The following is a 15,019-nucleotide window of genomic DNA, read 5'->3' as shown; positions in this document are numbered from 1 at the left end:
CTTACAGCTGTGTACAAAGCGAGAAGAGGTGTGAGACTAAAGCTTATTAAGCCCCCGAGCATCAGAATGGGTGGGATGGGTGGTGAGCAATCCTTGTGGCAACACGGCTCAGGGCCCACCGCTCCCAGAAAGTGCCTCTGCAGGGGGGTCCAGACAGACATTTCAGCCCTTGCGGCCCAGCTGACTTGGCGCCTCCCGCCTCCTCCGGCGCAGCCTTGCACCCAACGGCAAGAAGCCGCAGAGCTGCGGGCAGCCAGCAGGCCCCCGCCCCGCTCCAGGCTGCCGCAGGACACCCCGGGGCTGCCCTCCGAGCTGCCGCTCACCTCGGGGCCCGGCGCGGCCTGTCCCGCCCCAGCCGTTACCGGGGCCTCGGCCTCCTCCTGCTCACAGGCCAGGGGCGTTTCACAGAGAGAAGAGAGCGCGGGAGGGAAAGGGCCACGGCAGAGGGGGTCGCGGCTCGGGTGGGGTTCGCCCCGTCCGCGGGGTGCGGGCAGCCGCCGACGGCCGTTGGGACCCGCCAACCCGCGGTGCCCTGAGGCGGCCGCGGCCCTGGCGCGCCGCCCTCCGCCGTGCACCGCCCTCCGCCCCGCCGCGCGGGGCGGGCCCGGCCGGGTCGGGGCGGGATTAGAGAAGCGGAGGCCGCCGCACTGGGCGCCTCGCTGCTCCTTCCGCGCCGGGCAGGGCCGGGCCCCGCCGCCCTGGACCGCAGGTAGGAGGCGGGGATGGCGCCGCTCCCCGCAACCATCCGGGCAGCGCCTCGGCCTCGGGCCCTGCCCGGCCTTCACGGAGCGGGGACCAGAGCAGGGGCGGCGGGTGGGCCCAGGGAGGGGCTGTAGCGCGGGGCGGGGGGATCCGGACCGACCCTGCGAGCGGGGCCGTGCGGTGGGTATTGTTGGTGGGGGGCGGGCGCGGGCGGCGGTGGGGCCCGCCGGGGAGCCGGAGTGATGCCGCCCGCAGCCCCCGGGCCGGGGCGGGAGTCACGGGGAGCCGCTGGGCGCGGCGCGGCCCTCCCGCGGGCGGCGGCGGCGCCTCTCCCCGCTGGCAGCGGCGCTGGGCGCAGCCGCGGCGGGGCCGCTGCCGGCCTGGGAGGGAGCCGCGTGGCGGCGGGACCCCGGCCCCGGAGCCGCGGGTGGAGGCGCCTAAGACGTGCTTCCCCCCCTCACCCCCCCAACCCAACCCCTCCACAGACCCCGGCAGCGCGGAGGTTCTGGCGCGTATTCCCCGCCCGCCTCTCGTGAGCCGGGCGGCGGGCCCCGGCGCTCCCCGCAGGCCCTGCGGTCCCTGCCCGCGGCTGCTCTGCGCTGTCCCCGGCGGCGGGGGCTGAACGAGACGGCGTTGGTGGGGCTGTCCGGGCAGGTCTGGGAGGAACGCGGGGTGGCGGTGGCGGTACCCGCCTGCTGCGCAAGGCAGCCCGGGGGAATTGCGATGGAGGGCCTGCAGCGAGGTTGCTGGAGTGCCCCTTTTCTGTGCCCGCCGCTAGTAACAGCGTTGAACGGTGGGGAAAGCCGAGAACTCATCTGTTAGCGCCTGCACACAGCCATTTACAGCTCTCTTCCCTTGCAGTTTACAACCAGGAGCAGTCCCCATACCATTCTTAATACTCTTAGGCAAGTGTTAAACCCGAATATGACCTTACTATTCAGTCTTGATAGTAACAAAGTGATGCCCGGCTTTCTATGGGTAGCGTTATATCTCTCTGTAATAAATCTAGCCTAGTGAAGGGCCAATGGAGGCTCGAAGCTCTGTTTAACTGTTGATTGTACCGTCTGTGGTACTCACTGGCTGCATTTGTGCTCTCTAACGTGCATTATTACAGTGTTACTTTACAAAGTATGAAGATTGCTAAGCTGCTTTGGTTTATTGGCAGGCGTGTTTTGCCAATTCTGTCTTGCATATTAAGATATTGGGGGAGAGCCTCTGAACAGTTGAGGTGCTGTTTTGAGTGGTCTACAGAGATGTATAAAGATATTAAGACCTGAGACTATTTTCCTATGTAAGTGGTTTATATGCAATTTTACATAGGGGTTTTAGCTGGCATAGGTGTGAGTGTGTATGTACCTATTACAAAGAAAATAGCAAATGATGCGCATAGTAGATGTTTTCTATGAACATATCTTTGTTAGTGTGCTCTCTAGAGTGGGGCAGTGCATCACTGTACATACATACATACATGCTTGCATAGCTGCATGTGGAAATGGATAACAGAAGCCTGCAGTTACACAGATCTCCGTGGGAGTGATGGGGTGAAGGACTTGCTGCTTTTACCAGTAGTTTGCCAGCTTCTGTCCTGAATACAGTAAGAGCCCTTGGAGCATTTCCAGGAGGGGTTGTAGTGAGGGCTGTCGAACCGATGCTTTGTTTTGCCATGGGGAGTAGAAGTGTGCAGCACTGATTCTCCTTCTTATTTTTTCCCAGTCTTCTCCTTTATTGAAAGCTTTTCCTCCCACCACCCAATTTCTGAACCATATTCTGTCTTGCGTGGTGGTGTTGCTTTATTTTGCCTTTTTTTTCCCCCTCAAGGAAGAGCGCTTTTTAGAATAATGAAGATGGAGGAGGGTGGTTCTCACAGTGACTTTGAAATGGAGGGAACTGAGGCAACGGCAGTGCTATCAGTGAAATTAAGTTATTGCGTAACAGTACCGACGTTGTAGCATGGTGTTCTTTATAATCTCTTCTTCTTTGACTAGCCTTATACTACCTGCGTGACCACCAGGCATGCATAATCATATGCAAGTGCAGTATGTTATGGTAAAGTCAGATAAACTGACAAAGTCATCTTAAGTTTAGATGACTAGCCTTATACTACCTGCGTGACCACCAGGCATGCATAATCATATGCAAGTGCAGTATGTTATGGTAAAGTCAGATAAACTGACAAAGTCATCTTAAGTTTAGTACAAATTTACTGTACCTGCATGTCCTGTTGGGTTTTTCTTTTTTGTTATTCCATACTTGCATTGCACTTAAACACTTGTTTTTAGGTAATGTTTAAGTATGGGAAGGAGTAATTGAGAAGGAGGCAGAGAACAAAACTTTAAAGCCATTATATCCGTAACTCTAGTCAGCTTGAGGAAGCGACCTTTTGCAATGTGGACGGTATAAGTGAATGAGACACCTTTCCAACATACACCTAAATAGCTGCTGTGGATTGAGTCAAGACAAAGAACTGGTCATTTGAAGCACTTCAGTTAAAAAAGAAAACCAAAAAACCTAGATTGTATTGATTAAACGTATCTTTCCTGATACCTTCAAGTAGGTCTTATTTTTAACTAGTATCTTTCTTTGAATAGCTATTCCTAGTCAAAGGCTGAATATAATATTGTTAAGGTTGATAGTTTTAAAATATTATCTGCAGAGCTGTATTTTCAGACATGGCAATATAGGATACTACCAAACATGCATTTCTTGTCTGACACAAAAGCGATAGAGACCCTTACTCCCATTAGCATTTTGGTTTTTAAAGAAGAAAAGTCAGTATTTAATCAGTGAGATCTGTAATACTTTAAAACCCCTGCTTTTTTATTTTAATCTATCTTTATTATTTTGAAAAGGCAGTTTAATTTTTATTGACAAGTTATGTTGTGGTATGCTTTTTTGTTTTTTGTTTTTTTTTTTTTTTTCAAAGTGGGCCAACCTGAAACTGGAGTGAACTTTGCAAATGAAACTTGAATTTTGCTTGGTGAGAAGATGAAAATAAAAAATGCAGAGAAATCAAATGCAATTATAAAGAAAAAAATCTTTTAACTTATAACTAACTAAAGAATAAAAATGATTTGTTTTACAAGATGCATCAGCTTTTTTACATGTATCTCACTGTTTCATCTTTTGATGGATAATGATAGTGAACAGCTATCTTTATGCTGGCCCGGAGCATCAGCTTACTGATGGAGCGAGGGGGAAGTGTTCATCTGTGATTCCATCCAGCAAGGAAGTCACATTGTTTATTTAAAGGACTCTTAAGTATTTCAGAAAAGTTACCCGCTGTTAAACACTTCCATCTAATATTGCTTGGCAAAGAGATGTTAGAAATTAAATGGTCTTCTTTCCCACCATTTTCTTTTACTCCCCCTGCTTGCTAAGTCTGCTCATACAAAATTCATTAGCCTGGACCGACTCCTGAAATTCCATCTGTCTCTTTTCTGTGTAAATTGTATGCTCGGTCATGCTGATCTGGTCTGAGCTAGTCACTGGAGTTGCCTGTTGTAGTTCCTCAGCAATTCATTTGTGATCCTCTTAATTTTTAAAAGATAGTTTCCTGGATCATAACTGTTTTCTGTTTAAAGCTGCATTAATAACAGGAATTAACAACCTGGTTAAGCAGTTGTTGTTTCTTGGAGTAGGAACATATTACTAGAAATTGATTTAATCTTTTGCAAAACATTTAATATTTCCTTGTTCTGTATAAACTATGTGTTATTGATTGTCCAGTATACTGGATTGCTGAAGGGCTTAACGCTTTACCTGTTGACAAGAACTTCCTCCCACCACCACAGTATTCTGCAGTTATTATTTTTACTGGTTGTTTTGTGGACCGTAGTTTTGCATCATATCCTGAAGTTACTGCACTGGCTTTATGAAATCAGTAATATCCACTCATCTGTTTGCTTAAAGCTTAACATACGCTTTATGCATAATTTCATTTTTTTTGCATGTAATTTTCAGAAAAAAATCTGTGCTAAACTTTGTGCTTACTCTGTCTAAATGTTGTCTTAATGTGGTGCAAAAATCTAATATTACCTCCATTCTTTTTCGGTAGCTTAGAGTAGTTTGGGATTTCTCGTAAGGAACTCTCCTAAGGAGAGTTGGTGAAGAATGTGTGTAGTTTATTGAACATTTCATGTTCTCTGTGATTTTTAATTTTTTTTTCTACCCCTCTTTCCTGTCTCTACAAATGGGGTGTAAGTCTGTAAAGCATAACACAACTATTATAGGGGATCTTCAAGAGCATGGTGAAGCAACACTAGTCTAAGTCCCTTAAGCTGAAGGTAAAGAGCATGGCTAAAAGCAACCATCTGGCTCTGGCAGTACGTGCAGCAGTATCACCAGCTTTCAGTGGAAGAACCTACAAGCTGCATATATCTCAAAGTCTATGGCCTTGCTGCCCCAACTCTAGAAAAAGAAGTGTGGCACCTTTGTGGATAATCTTACATAGCTGAATTTTAGCTTGATTTTTCCCTTCCTGCTAAATATTTCACTTGTTTTAGTTGCAGATTGGATGTAATTATTTCCAGAAAACTTTGCTGTACAAGTACATCATTCCATTAGTGTTATTTCAGTAGCAGAGAAACAAGATGGGATTTCCAAGAGCACGTACTATATTTATGTGATTTTTTTTTTTTTCTTTTCAGACTGCAAGGGCAAAGTTGTAGACCTTATTTTTCCCCTTCACAAACAGAGATGATTGAAATAATTAAAGACCTGTGCTGGCTTTGCATGTGCTTTGCATGTGCTTCACATGTGCCGGGCTACTTTACTTAATCCTGAAGTTTGATAGACAAATATAACATCTTTTAAGTGCATTGTGTATATTAATTAATGGCAACACAGAGAAAGGGAAGTATCAAAACTGGCTTGATATCTTTATCCAATATGTTTGATTCTCTTAGAGTTGGTATCACTGAGTCTGTTGTTGTCTTTCTGTTCTGCCATCTGTATATTGCAATTATGAGCATTTTCCCAATGAGACGGATCTTTGTGTTTCTTAAGAAATGATACTACCTACAGGCTTAGCATCTAGAAAAAAAGAAGAGTCGTCTTCAAAAAACAAAAACAAAATCAGTAACTGGATGGACAAAAATTTCACGCCACTCCTAAGAAAAGGACATCTTCTCAAATCAGTTCATATTCTAGTTGAGAAGATAAGTAATGAAAATACCAATTTACAGAGAACCAATTCTTTTGCTGAGAGAAGCTTACTGTGATGGCTTCAAAGTAATGCAGACTTTCTACAAGGTGTAGGAGTGTCAAGGGAATACCTCTTCATCTTTCTTTGTCATCTTTAATTTTATTTTTTTTTCCCAGAGAATTTTTTGTCTGCTTTGCCCAGGGAAGTTGTAGCTGCCCCATCCCTAGAGATATTCAAGGCCAGGCTGGATGGGGCTTTGAGCAACCTGGTCTAGTGGAAGGTGTCCGTGCCCATGGCAGGGCGGTTGGAACTAATCTTTGAGGTCCCTTCCAACCTAAACCATTGTATGATTATAAATACTGAGTGATTAAAAGTTGATAATTTTTGAGTCACTTAGATTTCTCTCCTCAGAAAGACACTAAGTAATACATTTAACAGAAAGAATAACAAATGATCAGGAAAAAGAAGCAAGCAAAAGATGTCACGAGTTGAATTAAGAGTGTATGGTGAGAGGTCATTAAATAACTAATTATTTACAGCACATGTAATACACCACATGTATTAGTGTGGTGTGATGTTAGACATTTGTGTGTCACACGTGTCTGGTTTTCATTTGTCCCGTGCTAAACTTTTGAGTGGTATCTGACACCTTCATGAAAGATTCAATAATTGGAAAGCTGTTATATTTGAAAATTTAGAGGTTTAGATGTTTTTACCCTTGAACTATCCCAAGCATATTAATGTATTCTTTGAGGTAATACAACGATTTATAGTAGTTAACCTAGTGTTTCTATTCATTATTCTTTTTCTATGTGTTTTAGACAATTTTCTCAATAGTTAGCTGGATTGGGTCAGATTAATTTATATGCAGAGCCTGCTTTATAATATAAAGAGGATCGATAAAATCTTGTAAAATCTTAATGGAGTGAATTATATTCTGGAAGCAGTTTTGGTGTGTATACAGTGAATTCACCAAGTGAATACTCTTGGTAACTTATTTTCAGTTATTTGCCGTAGTTTTCTTTGCTGCTATTGCTTCATATATTTAAAAAGGATACACCATCTTGTTCCTCTTCTCCTTCTTTTGATTCTGTAGTAAATCTTTAATTATAAATTGTCTTGAATTGGCATCACTCTGTCATTCTCATTAAGAAGCAAGAAGACAACGCAGCTGTGATCTGAAGAAATAATCTTTTTAAACTGAAGTATTTTTTCCAGTATTATAATTGATGCTAAGAATTACTGATGAGCTTACCCACTCGACAGCAATGAACATAGTAGTAGTCATCCAATGCCTTATAACCACAGAAATGGACTAAAAATGCAGTCTAAAAGTTTCAAATATGTGTTTGTAGTTAATGGTATCTACACTCACAATACTGTGAATCTCTCAAATGATTTTTTTTTTTAATAAAAGTAATCTAAATAATGTTTATCTTTTTTTACTAGGTAAGGAGACAAAGCATGTTAAAGCCATATGGCAGCTTGACTAACTCGCATTAAAAGTCTTGGGAAACAACAGCTGAACGCGTACACACTGAGTTTTGGGCCTCTGCCTGTGGAGCTGGCCAGTCACTCCTCTTACCAGCTAGCCATGCTGTTCCCTTGAGCTTCTGATGTCTATGGCACCAGCTTCTGATGCTACTGTTGCTTTCAAGTGTCTGTCGGACTTCTTGTTTTTAAGGCTGTTCTTCATCTTCACACTGGAGCACAGAAATGGAAGTTCTGCAGTTTCAGGCTGAAGTACTAGGCTGGAGCTTGCCAACTTGAAGGCTTTTCTGCTCTGATTTTCCTTTGTACTGTTTTTAGCCAGTGAGGAGTAATTGTTGGGCAGTGAACTCCTGCCTCCTTCACTCCTGCTTGTAGTTGCTCTTCAAAGTTGATTGCTTTTTGTTACCAGGGCACACACCCATGTTTCAAACAGAAGTAAATTAGTTTTAAAAGCTGTGTTCTGAGAAGAGCCCTTGTGTTGCTTTCAAGTTCTCAAGGCTTTTTTAACTCAAAAAGTGCATGAAGACATCTCTTCCTCCCTTCCGTTCCTTAGGGCATATACTGCTGTGGCAAGTGATGGTTGGTTTTGGTGTGTTTTTTTTTTTTTTGTTGTTGCTGTTTATATATGACTAGATAATGATTCACTTCTACTGTATGAGAAGTGAATACTCATACTTGCTGTATGAGTATTTTATTTATACTTTTTCTAGCATCATTTCAGCTTTTTAGCAGAAGAGGTTGAATCTTTCTAGAAGATTACTGGAAAGATTTCTGAGCTGCAGGGTAAAAATTTGGAACTAAAAGAGCAGGAACAGTTAAATATTTAGGTTTCTTGGCTAAAACACAGGGTAGCTAAAAGTTGTAATGTGAAGTTTTTCTGTGCTATGCCTCCAGTAACCATGGTTCCTGATGGTGCAGGCACTGTAACTTCTACTTAAGGAATTGTCATGAATATCTTTAACTCAGTGGCTGAAAGCTCACCGTATTTATTGTCTCACTGCTAGATCACAGAATCACAGAATTATCAGAGTTGGAAGGGACCTCTAGAGATAATCTAGTCCAACTCTCCTGCTAAAGCAGGATTGCCTAGAGCACATTACTCAGGACTGCATCCAGGCGGGTCTTGAAAATCTCCAGAGAAGGGGACTCCACAGCCTCCCTGGGCAGCCTGTGCCAGTGCTCTGTCACCCTCACCGTAAAGAAGTGTTTCCGTGTATTTGATCGGAACTTCCTGTGTTCTAACTTGTGCCCATTGCCCCTCGTCCTGTCACTGGGAACCAATGAAAAGAGCCTGGCTCCATCCTCCTTCAACCCACCCTTTAGATACTTGTATGCCATAATAAGGTCTCCCCTCAGCCTTCTCTTCTCCAGGCTAAAGAGTCCCAGCTCTCTCAGCCTTTCCTCATAAGGGAGATGCTCCAAGCCCTTAATCATCTTAGTTGCCCTTTGCTGGACTCGCTCCAGCAGTTCACTGTCCCTCTTGAACTGGGGAGCCCAAAACTGGACACAGTATTCCAGTTGTGGCCTCACCAGTGCCGAGTAGAGGGGGAGAATGACCTCCCTCGACCTACTGGCCACACTCTTCCCTATGCAGCCCAGGATTCCATTGGCCTTTTTGGCGACAAGGGCACATTGCTGGGCCATGGATAATTTACTGTCTACCACAACCCCCAGATCCTTCTCCTCCGAGCTACTTCCCAGCAGGTCCGTCCCTAACCTGTACTGGTGCCTAGCATTCTTCCTCCCCAGGTGCAGGACCTTGCACTTGGTTTTGTTGAACCTCATTAGGTTCTTCTCTGCCCAGCTCTCCAGCCTGTCCAGGTCACGCTGGATGGCAGCACGGCCCTCTGGGGTGTCAGCCACCCCACCCAGTTTGGTATCATCAGCAAACTTGCTGAGGATACACTCTGTCCCCTCATCCAGGTCATTAATGAATATATTAAACAAAATAGGACCAAGTATTGACCCCTGGGGGACACCACTGGTTACAGGCCTCCAACTAGACTCTGTGCCGCTGATCACAACCCTCTGAGTTCTGTCCCGCAGCCAACTCTCAATCCACCTCACTGTCACCTCATCTAGCCCCTCATCTAGATGTGGTGCTAAAGTATGAAACAACAACTGCTTTGGCTATTCTGAAAGTTTTAATTGACTCCATAAATGGAGTCAAATTCATTGGGTGGAGTCAAAGTCAATTAAATATAACGGGTAACATTTTTTAGTTTTATGTGGATATTTTTTTCAGTGACAAATATTGGTGTTTGGCTTGCTTCAGTATTTTAATTTTTCATTTAGCTTTTGCTGTGTTACCTGTATTGTTAAATTCAAAATGCTTAAAAGCTGACTGGATGAAGTGTATCTGTAAAAGCTGTTTTGCTGTGCAAAACTTGTAGTGGAGAATCCTAAGTAGACCATGATTATGAGAACTGAAAAAGGGCATTTAAGACTAAAGGAACATTAGTCTCTCCATAATAGAAGTCTGTCAAGGGCAAATAAAATCCTCTTCATCAAAACAATGGGGATTTTGTTTACTCCTAGTTTATTAGCAGATTGATTTGAGACTAAGCAGAGATGGGAACATTACTTACACTCCTTCCCAGTCTATGAACAGAAATAAGGTAAGCTTAAATTTTGCATGAGGCTAGATTGTTTTCTTTTGCAAGTGAGATTTGCACACAGCTTTCCCTCTTATTTTAAGACAAGTGAACAGAGATTGATCTTGATGGGATTTTTGAGAGTGTCTAATTGCAGAAGTTTGAATAAAGTATTCCTTGTTTGTTGCATCTTTGCTGCTCAGCCTGTGACCTCCTAAGCCTCAGAATGGCAGCAAGTAGCAGCTTTAAAAGTTTGCAAACTGATAATAGTGTGTTTTAAGTCAGTCTCATTTGTGAAACATGACTGAACGTGGCTTATGGTCACCTATAATGAAATTCAGAATTGTGTTCCTGCTTGACACACATACTAACTTTCCTTTCTTCTTTGAGTCTCATTGCCTTTAGACATTAAAGCTATGATGAATTTTTTGTGAACTACATTGGCTAGAGAGCCACTAGCTACTGTTTAGAGCAGAGGTGAAAATGACAACGAAGGCTCATATGGATTTGGAAACAAATGTGACCTTTCTGTTTTGTGAAGTAGCTGTGTCTCCGAAATGATGTAGATGGTGCTGAAAACAAAGAAATGGAAAGAATTAAGCCCTCGCTGTGTTCTGGCATCCACTGGTGTATACTTGCTGTGATGTTGACCTTATCTTTCCTTGTTAGAGATGGTAATGGCTCGTGGCCAACAGTTGTATCTGTAAAGTCACCAAACGATGTATTTGGAATAGTTGTGAGGGAAGAAAGGTCGGGGCAAAATAGTCTGTTTCCAAAAGAAATAGAAAAACAAGTAAAAACTGTAAAATTCAGAATGTTAGTTATTAAGATGCTTATAAGAGTCTTATACTATATTAATTAAATGCTAGTATACTGTTTTCTTTGTTAGAAATACATTAGGATAAAATAGTGTGAGTTTATTTGGTTGGTTATGAATAAAATGATGGAGGTTTTTGTGTGGGGCAGGAGCATTGCTGATGACCTGTAAAGATAGCTGTTGAACAGCCAGGATGCCATTCTTTGAATCTAAAGCAAGCTGTCTTCACATCTGGAAGAGGGAATCATTGCAGTACCCCCAGTAGATCAGGTGTGCTCTGTGGTCTTGCCTGACTACAGTAGTAGCTGTTAAGACACGTTTTTTTTTTTAAAGCTACGTTTACTGAGATTATTGTCAAATATTCAGTTGAATGAGAGAAGTTGCTGTGGTCGTGCTAATGGATGTAGATGGCCTCAGTGGCAAGGGGCTATAAGGAATCAAATGGACTAAAAGGATGAAAAAAATGGACTGGAGAGATGCTTTTTTTTGTGTACAATACTACTCAAGAATGTTTTTAACGTTTAAGAAGGAGTATATTTATGGTATCTTTTATTTAAAAAAACACCCAATATAATTTTAAAAGGCAGATGCTGGTTGTTATGCGACATCCTGCAGAGCATAATAGAAGGCTGAATAGAGAAGTACTGGTCACAACTGTTGCGTGATACAAAATCTCATTTCTTCAATTGTCTCTCAACTCCTTGTGTTGCATAAGGGCTCTATTTCTGATCAAGCTCTGTTTTATTTTTAGGGGGATAGCATTGTCTTTAAAATGGAAGTTGACATCAATGGAGAGTCCAGAACTACCCTATCCACCCTCCCTGTGCCTCTTGCAGAGGTGAGTCCTGCAGGCAGGATGGAAGCAGAGAAGCCCCGCTGTTCCAGTACACCCTGCTCACCGATGCGACGGATGGTTGCGGGCTATCAGATCCTTCACATGGATTCTAACTACCTGGTTGGCTTCACGACTGGAGAGGAGCTGCTAAAATTAGCCCAGAAGTGTACAGGAAGTGAAGAGAATACAGGGGAATCTGGGCCAAACTTGCGCTCAAAACAGCTTGATTCAGGACTTGCACGTTCCTCACGTTTGTACAAAACTAGAAGTAGGTACTATCAGCCATATGAGATCCCAGCAGTAAATGGGAGGAGGAGGAGACGGATGCCCAGCTCAGGGGATAAATGCACTAAGGCTTTACCATATGAACCTTACAAGGCACTTCATGGTCCCCTGCCTCTTTGCCTTTTAAAAGGTAAAAGGGCTCATTCGAAATCCCTGGACTACCTCAATTTAGATAAAATGAGCATTAAGGAACCTGCTGACACAGAAGTGCTACAATACCAGCTCCAACACCTTACCCTTAGAGGAGACCGTATGTTTGCAAGAAATAACACATGAGCTATCATCTCAAATTTAGAACCAATTTCTGATTATTTCTCTGTTGCTGCAAAAATCCACTGTTGTACTGTGTACATGGCTCTCCACATTGTAGGTGGTTGTATCAGCTAAATGTTACCAGAAAGTAATTTATTTGAATAGAACCTTGGCAATGCAATGTGTTACAACTACTTGGAAGGAGAAATCTTTCCCGAGCAAGCAGCTTCTCATGCAAATTTGGCTGCAACTGGTGGATATTTCTTTGGACACCTTTTAACAAAAAGAGCTTTTGATTTTGGGGTTTGGGATTATTTTTTTTTTGTACATATAGATTTAGTATTTACAGCATTTTAACACTGAAACATTGGTGATGTCTGCTTGGTTGTTGCTAATTTTGGCTTGATGTTAGAAACTGCTCTTGGATAAGTACTCAAGTTTAGGATGTTTTCTAGTTTTACTTTTTGTTTCTGTAAAACGTATGTATTTTTTTACATCATGGAGAGGAAAGTGAGCTTGGCTAAATTGGATCACTTGCTATTTAAACAATCCAGTTCAAACATTTTCAGACTCCGCTTGCACTGGTGATAAGGGTGAGATTCACTCATTTAAAAAAAAAAAAAACCTTTGCTACTTGAATCCTATTAAATTATTTTTTCGTATCTGCATGGAAGTAATTGTTTTGCCTCCTCTGTTCTGTAAAACTTGTTCGGGATAACACATAAGGGTGGTGAGACACTGGAACAGGTTGTTCAGAGAAGTTGTGGATGCCCCATCCCTGGAGGTGTTCAAGGCGAGGCTGGATGAGGCTTTGACCAACCTGGTCTAGTGGGACATGTCCCTGCCCATGGCAGGGGGGTTGGAACTAGATCATCTTTTGGGTCCCTTCCAACCTAACCCATTCTATGATATTGTAAGTATTTGGGTTATTAAAAACAAATCTTTTGTGAAGTTTTTTTTATTTTTTTGTTAGTGGGATTTATTTGTTATGTTGTGTTTACACACAAACAAGGATTCACTGCAGATTCCAGTAAATACCAATGCAGGCATTCCAGTGTATGTCAATGTTTTTGATTTTAATTCATGATTTCTGTATCGTGTATAGTAACAGAAGGTGTCAAATAACTTGCTTTGGAGATTCAGTTGATTTTAAGCACTGACAGCTTGGGATCTGGAAGGCCGATTTGTTTTTTTGACAGAGTGCAAGTGAAATATTTCTGATCAGCATTGAAGAGATGATCCTGGATTATTCGACAGAGTAGATTGAATACACTGGCTTACTTTTGTTACTTAAGAATTTTTTATCCAAACATGACGTCAAATGCAGTTTTGACAGCTGTATTCATAGATGTATCCAAAACATTTTAGTAATTTATGTTTAAAAATGAAGAATTGTTTTCAGACTTGTTTTTTTAGGTGCAGTCTTTTACTGAAGCAGTGTGCAACTTGGTTTTGGCTGATGGCCTCTTAGAAATAAGATTGTTGTTTTGAAACAAATTATTTGATCAGTTGTTTCTGGTAGAATTAAGGTTTTGTTTGTTTATAATTCAGAATGAATAGAAAGCACTAGTTAGTGCATGTGTTGTGGAAAATGAAGAGGAGTTCTCATTCTGTCACTTACTCCACAGTTGTAAATGAAGGCAGCCCAGTAATCTGCATTTTAATGATTTGGTTATCTTTTTTAGGTTTATTAGAATCTTTGCAACAAACCGATGTGTATTTTTAAAAGTTAACTACACCTGTGTAAATTTAATGTATTGAACAATGATCTTGAAAGTAAAATCTTCCTATATAGTCTTTAGTTTGAAAAACAGAATATGGTTGGATGCCAAAGAGATGGGGGTTTTATTTAAGGAATAAACACCACTGTTTATTGAAATACCCTATGAAACTGTATTTCTGGCTGAAAAATAAAAAGGGTGGTATAAACACCTATTGTTGTGAGTCCTTTGCTGTGTAGGAGAGAGGACATTTAAAAAATAAAACTTTAGACCAGGGATCATTTAAAAACAAGTTTAAAGCAGGGAGCTTGGACTTCTGTGAAATAATGCTTAGGTTTGTTACTTTGTTTCAGGAAATGGGCCATGCAATTAGTACTTTGTGCCTGTTTCTAATGTCATCCTGTGCCATAATTGTCCAGCTATGCTAATAGAGAGGTTGATGGCTATCTAGCCAAGTTCAAACATAAAAAATGTTTTAGTACTTTATGTTTCCTGATTTGCTTGTGAAGGTGCTTACATGTGGTAATATTGTTTGTGTAGCTCCTACATACTTGCAGCCCAATGTTTTGCAAGTTTGGTTTGTAATGTTCTTTATCAGAACATTTATATCCATGAGGAGTTCCTGGTTCTACCTCTAAATTAAGCAAAATCTCAGCCCAATGAAGGATTTTGATCTTTCCTAATTTTGCTGCTTATGCCTTCTATTACACTAGTCTGTTAAAATCAAAGATGAGATAATTGTTCCAACTACTAAAATGAAACTGAATATGAACAATACTGACCTTTCAAAATGAGTTCTCACTGTTCTTGTAATAAATTAAAAGAAAAAAAAAAAAAGGCGTGAAAAAAATGTTTCCTTTAGGTATCTTCCAGAGGATTAAAAGAGTGAAGGTGGAAATGATACAGCATAGTAACACAAATCTGTTTAACAGACCATTAACACCAAAGCAAATCTGGAATCAAGTATGAATGTGTAAGCTGGGGTATTGAGGTAGATCCTAAATTCAGGCACAATGCTGGTATTTTTAAAAAAAAGTACCATAAAAGGATTGGTATGAAATCCAGTCCTTATTTCAGTATTTTCTATCTTCATTTGAGGTATGAACTTGTAGCTACTCCTGTCCTGATGTGTTACGGTTTTTATGTACAGCTGTATGCAGTACCTAACTGACCTTATGG

The 15,019-nt window shown here is 42.0% G+C and overlaps 1 protein-coding gene across 1 annotated transcript; it reads left to right on the top strand.

The window, feature by feature from the left end:
- The first annotated feature begins 647 nt into the window (after positions 1 to 647).
- Positions 648 to 14,035, top strand: MACIR (macrophage immunometabolism regulator). The gene is made up of 2 exons (XM_082497437.1): positions 648 to 709; positions 11,499 to 14,035. Exon 2 carries the CDS (start codon positions 11,520 to 11,522, stop codon positions 12,141 to 12,143), a length of 624 nt encoding a protein of 207 aa, XP_082353563.1. The 5' UTR covers positions 648 to 709; positions 11,499 to 11,519; the 3' UTR covers positions 12,144 to 14,035.
- Positions 14,036 to 15,019: the final 984 nt, after the last annotated feature.

This window comes from Vanellus vanellus, assembly GCF_965231255.1.
Source record: "Vanellus vanellus genome assembly, chromosome: Z".
NCBI classification, from domain to species: Eukaryota; Metazoa; Chordata; class Aves; order Charadriiformes; family Charadriidae; genus Vanellus; species Vanellus vanellus.
The sequence above is the reverse complement of the archived record's forward strand: the minus strand, read 5'-3'. Positions and strand labels throughout refer to the sequence as shown.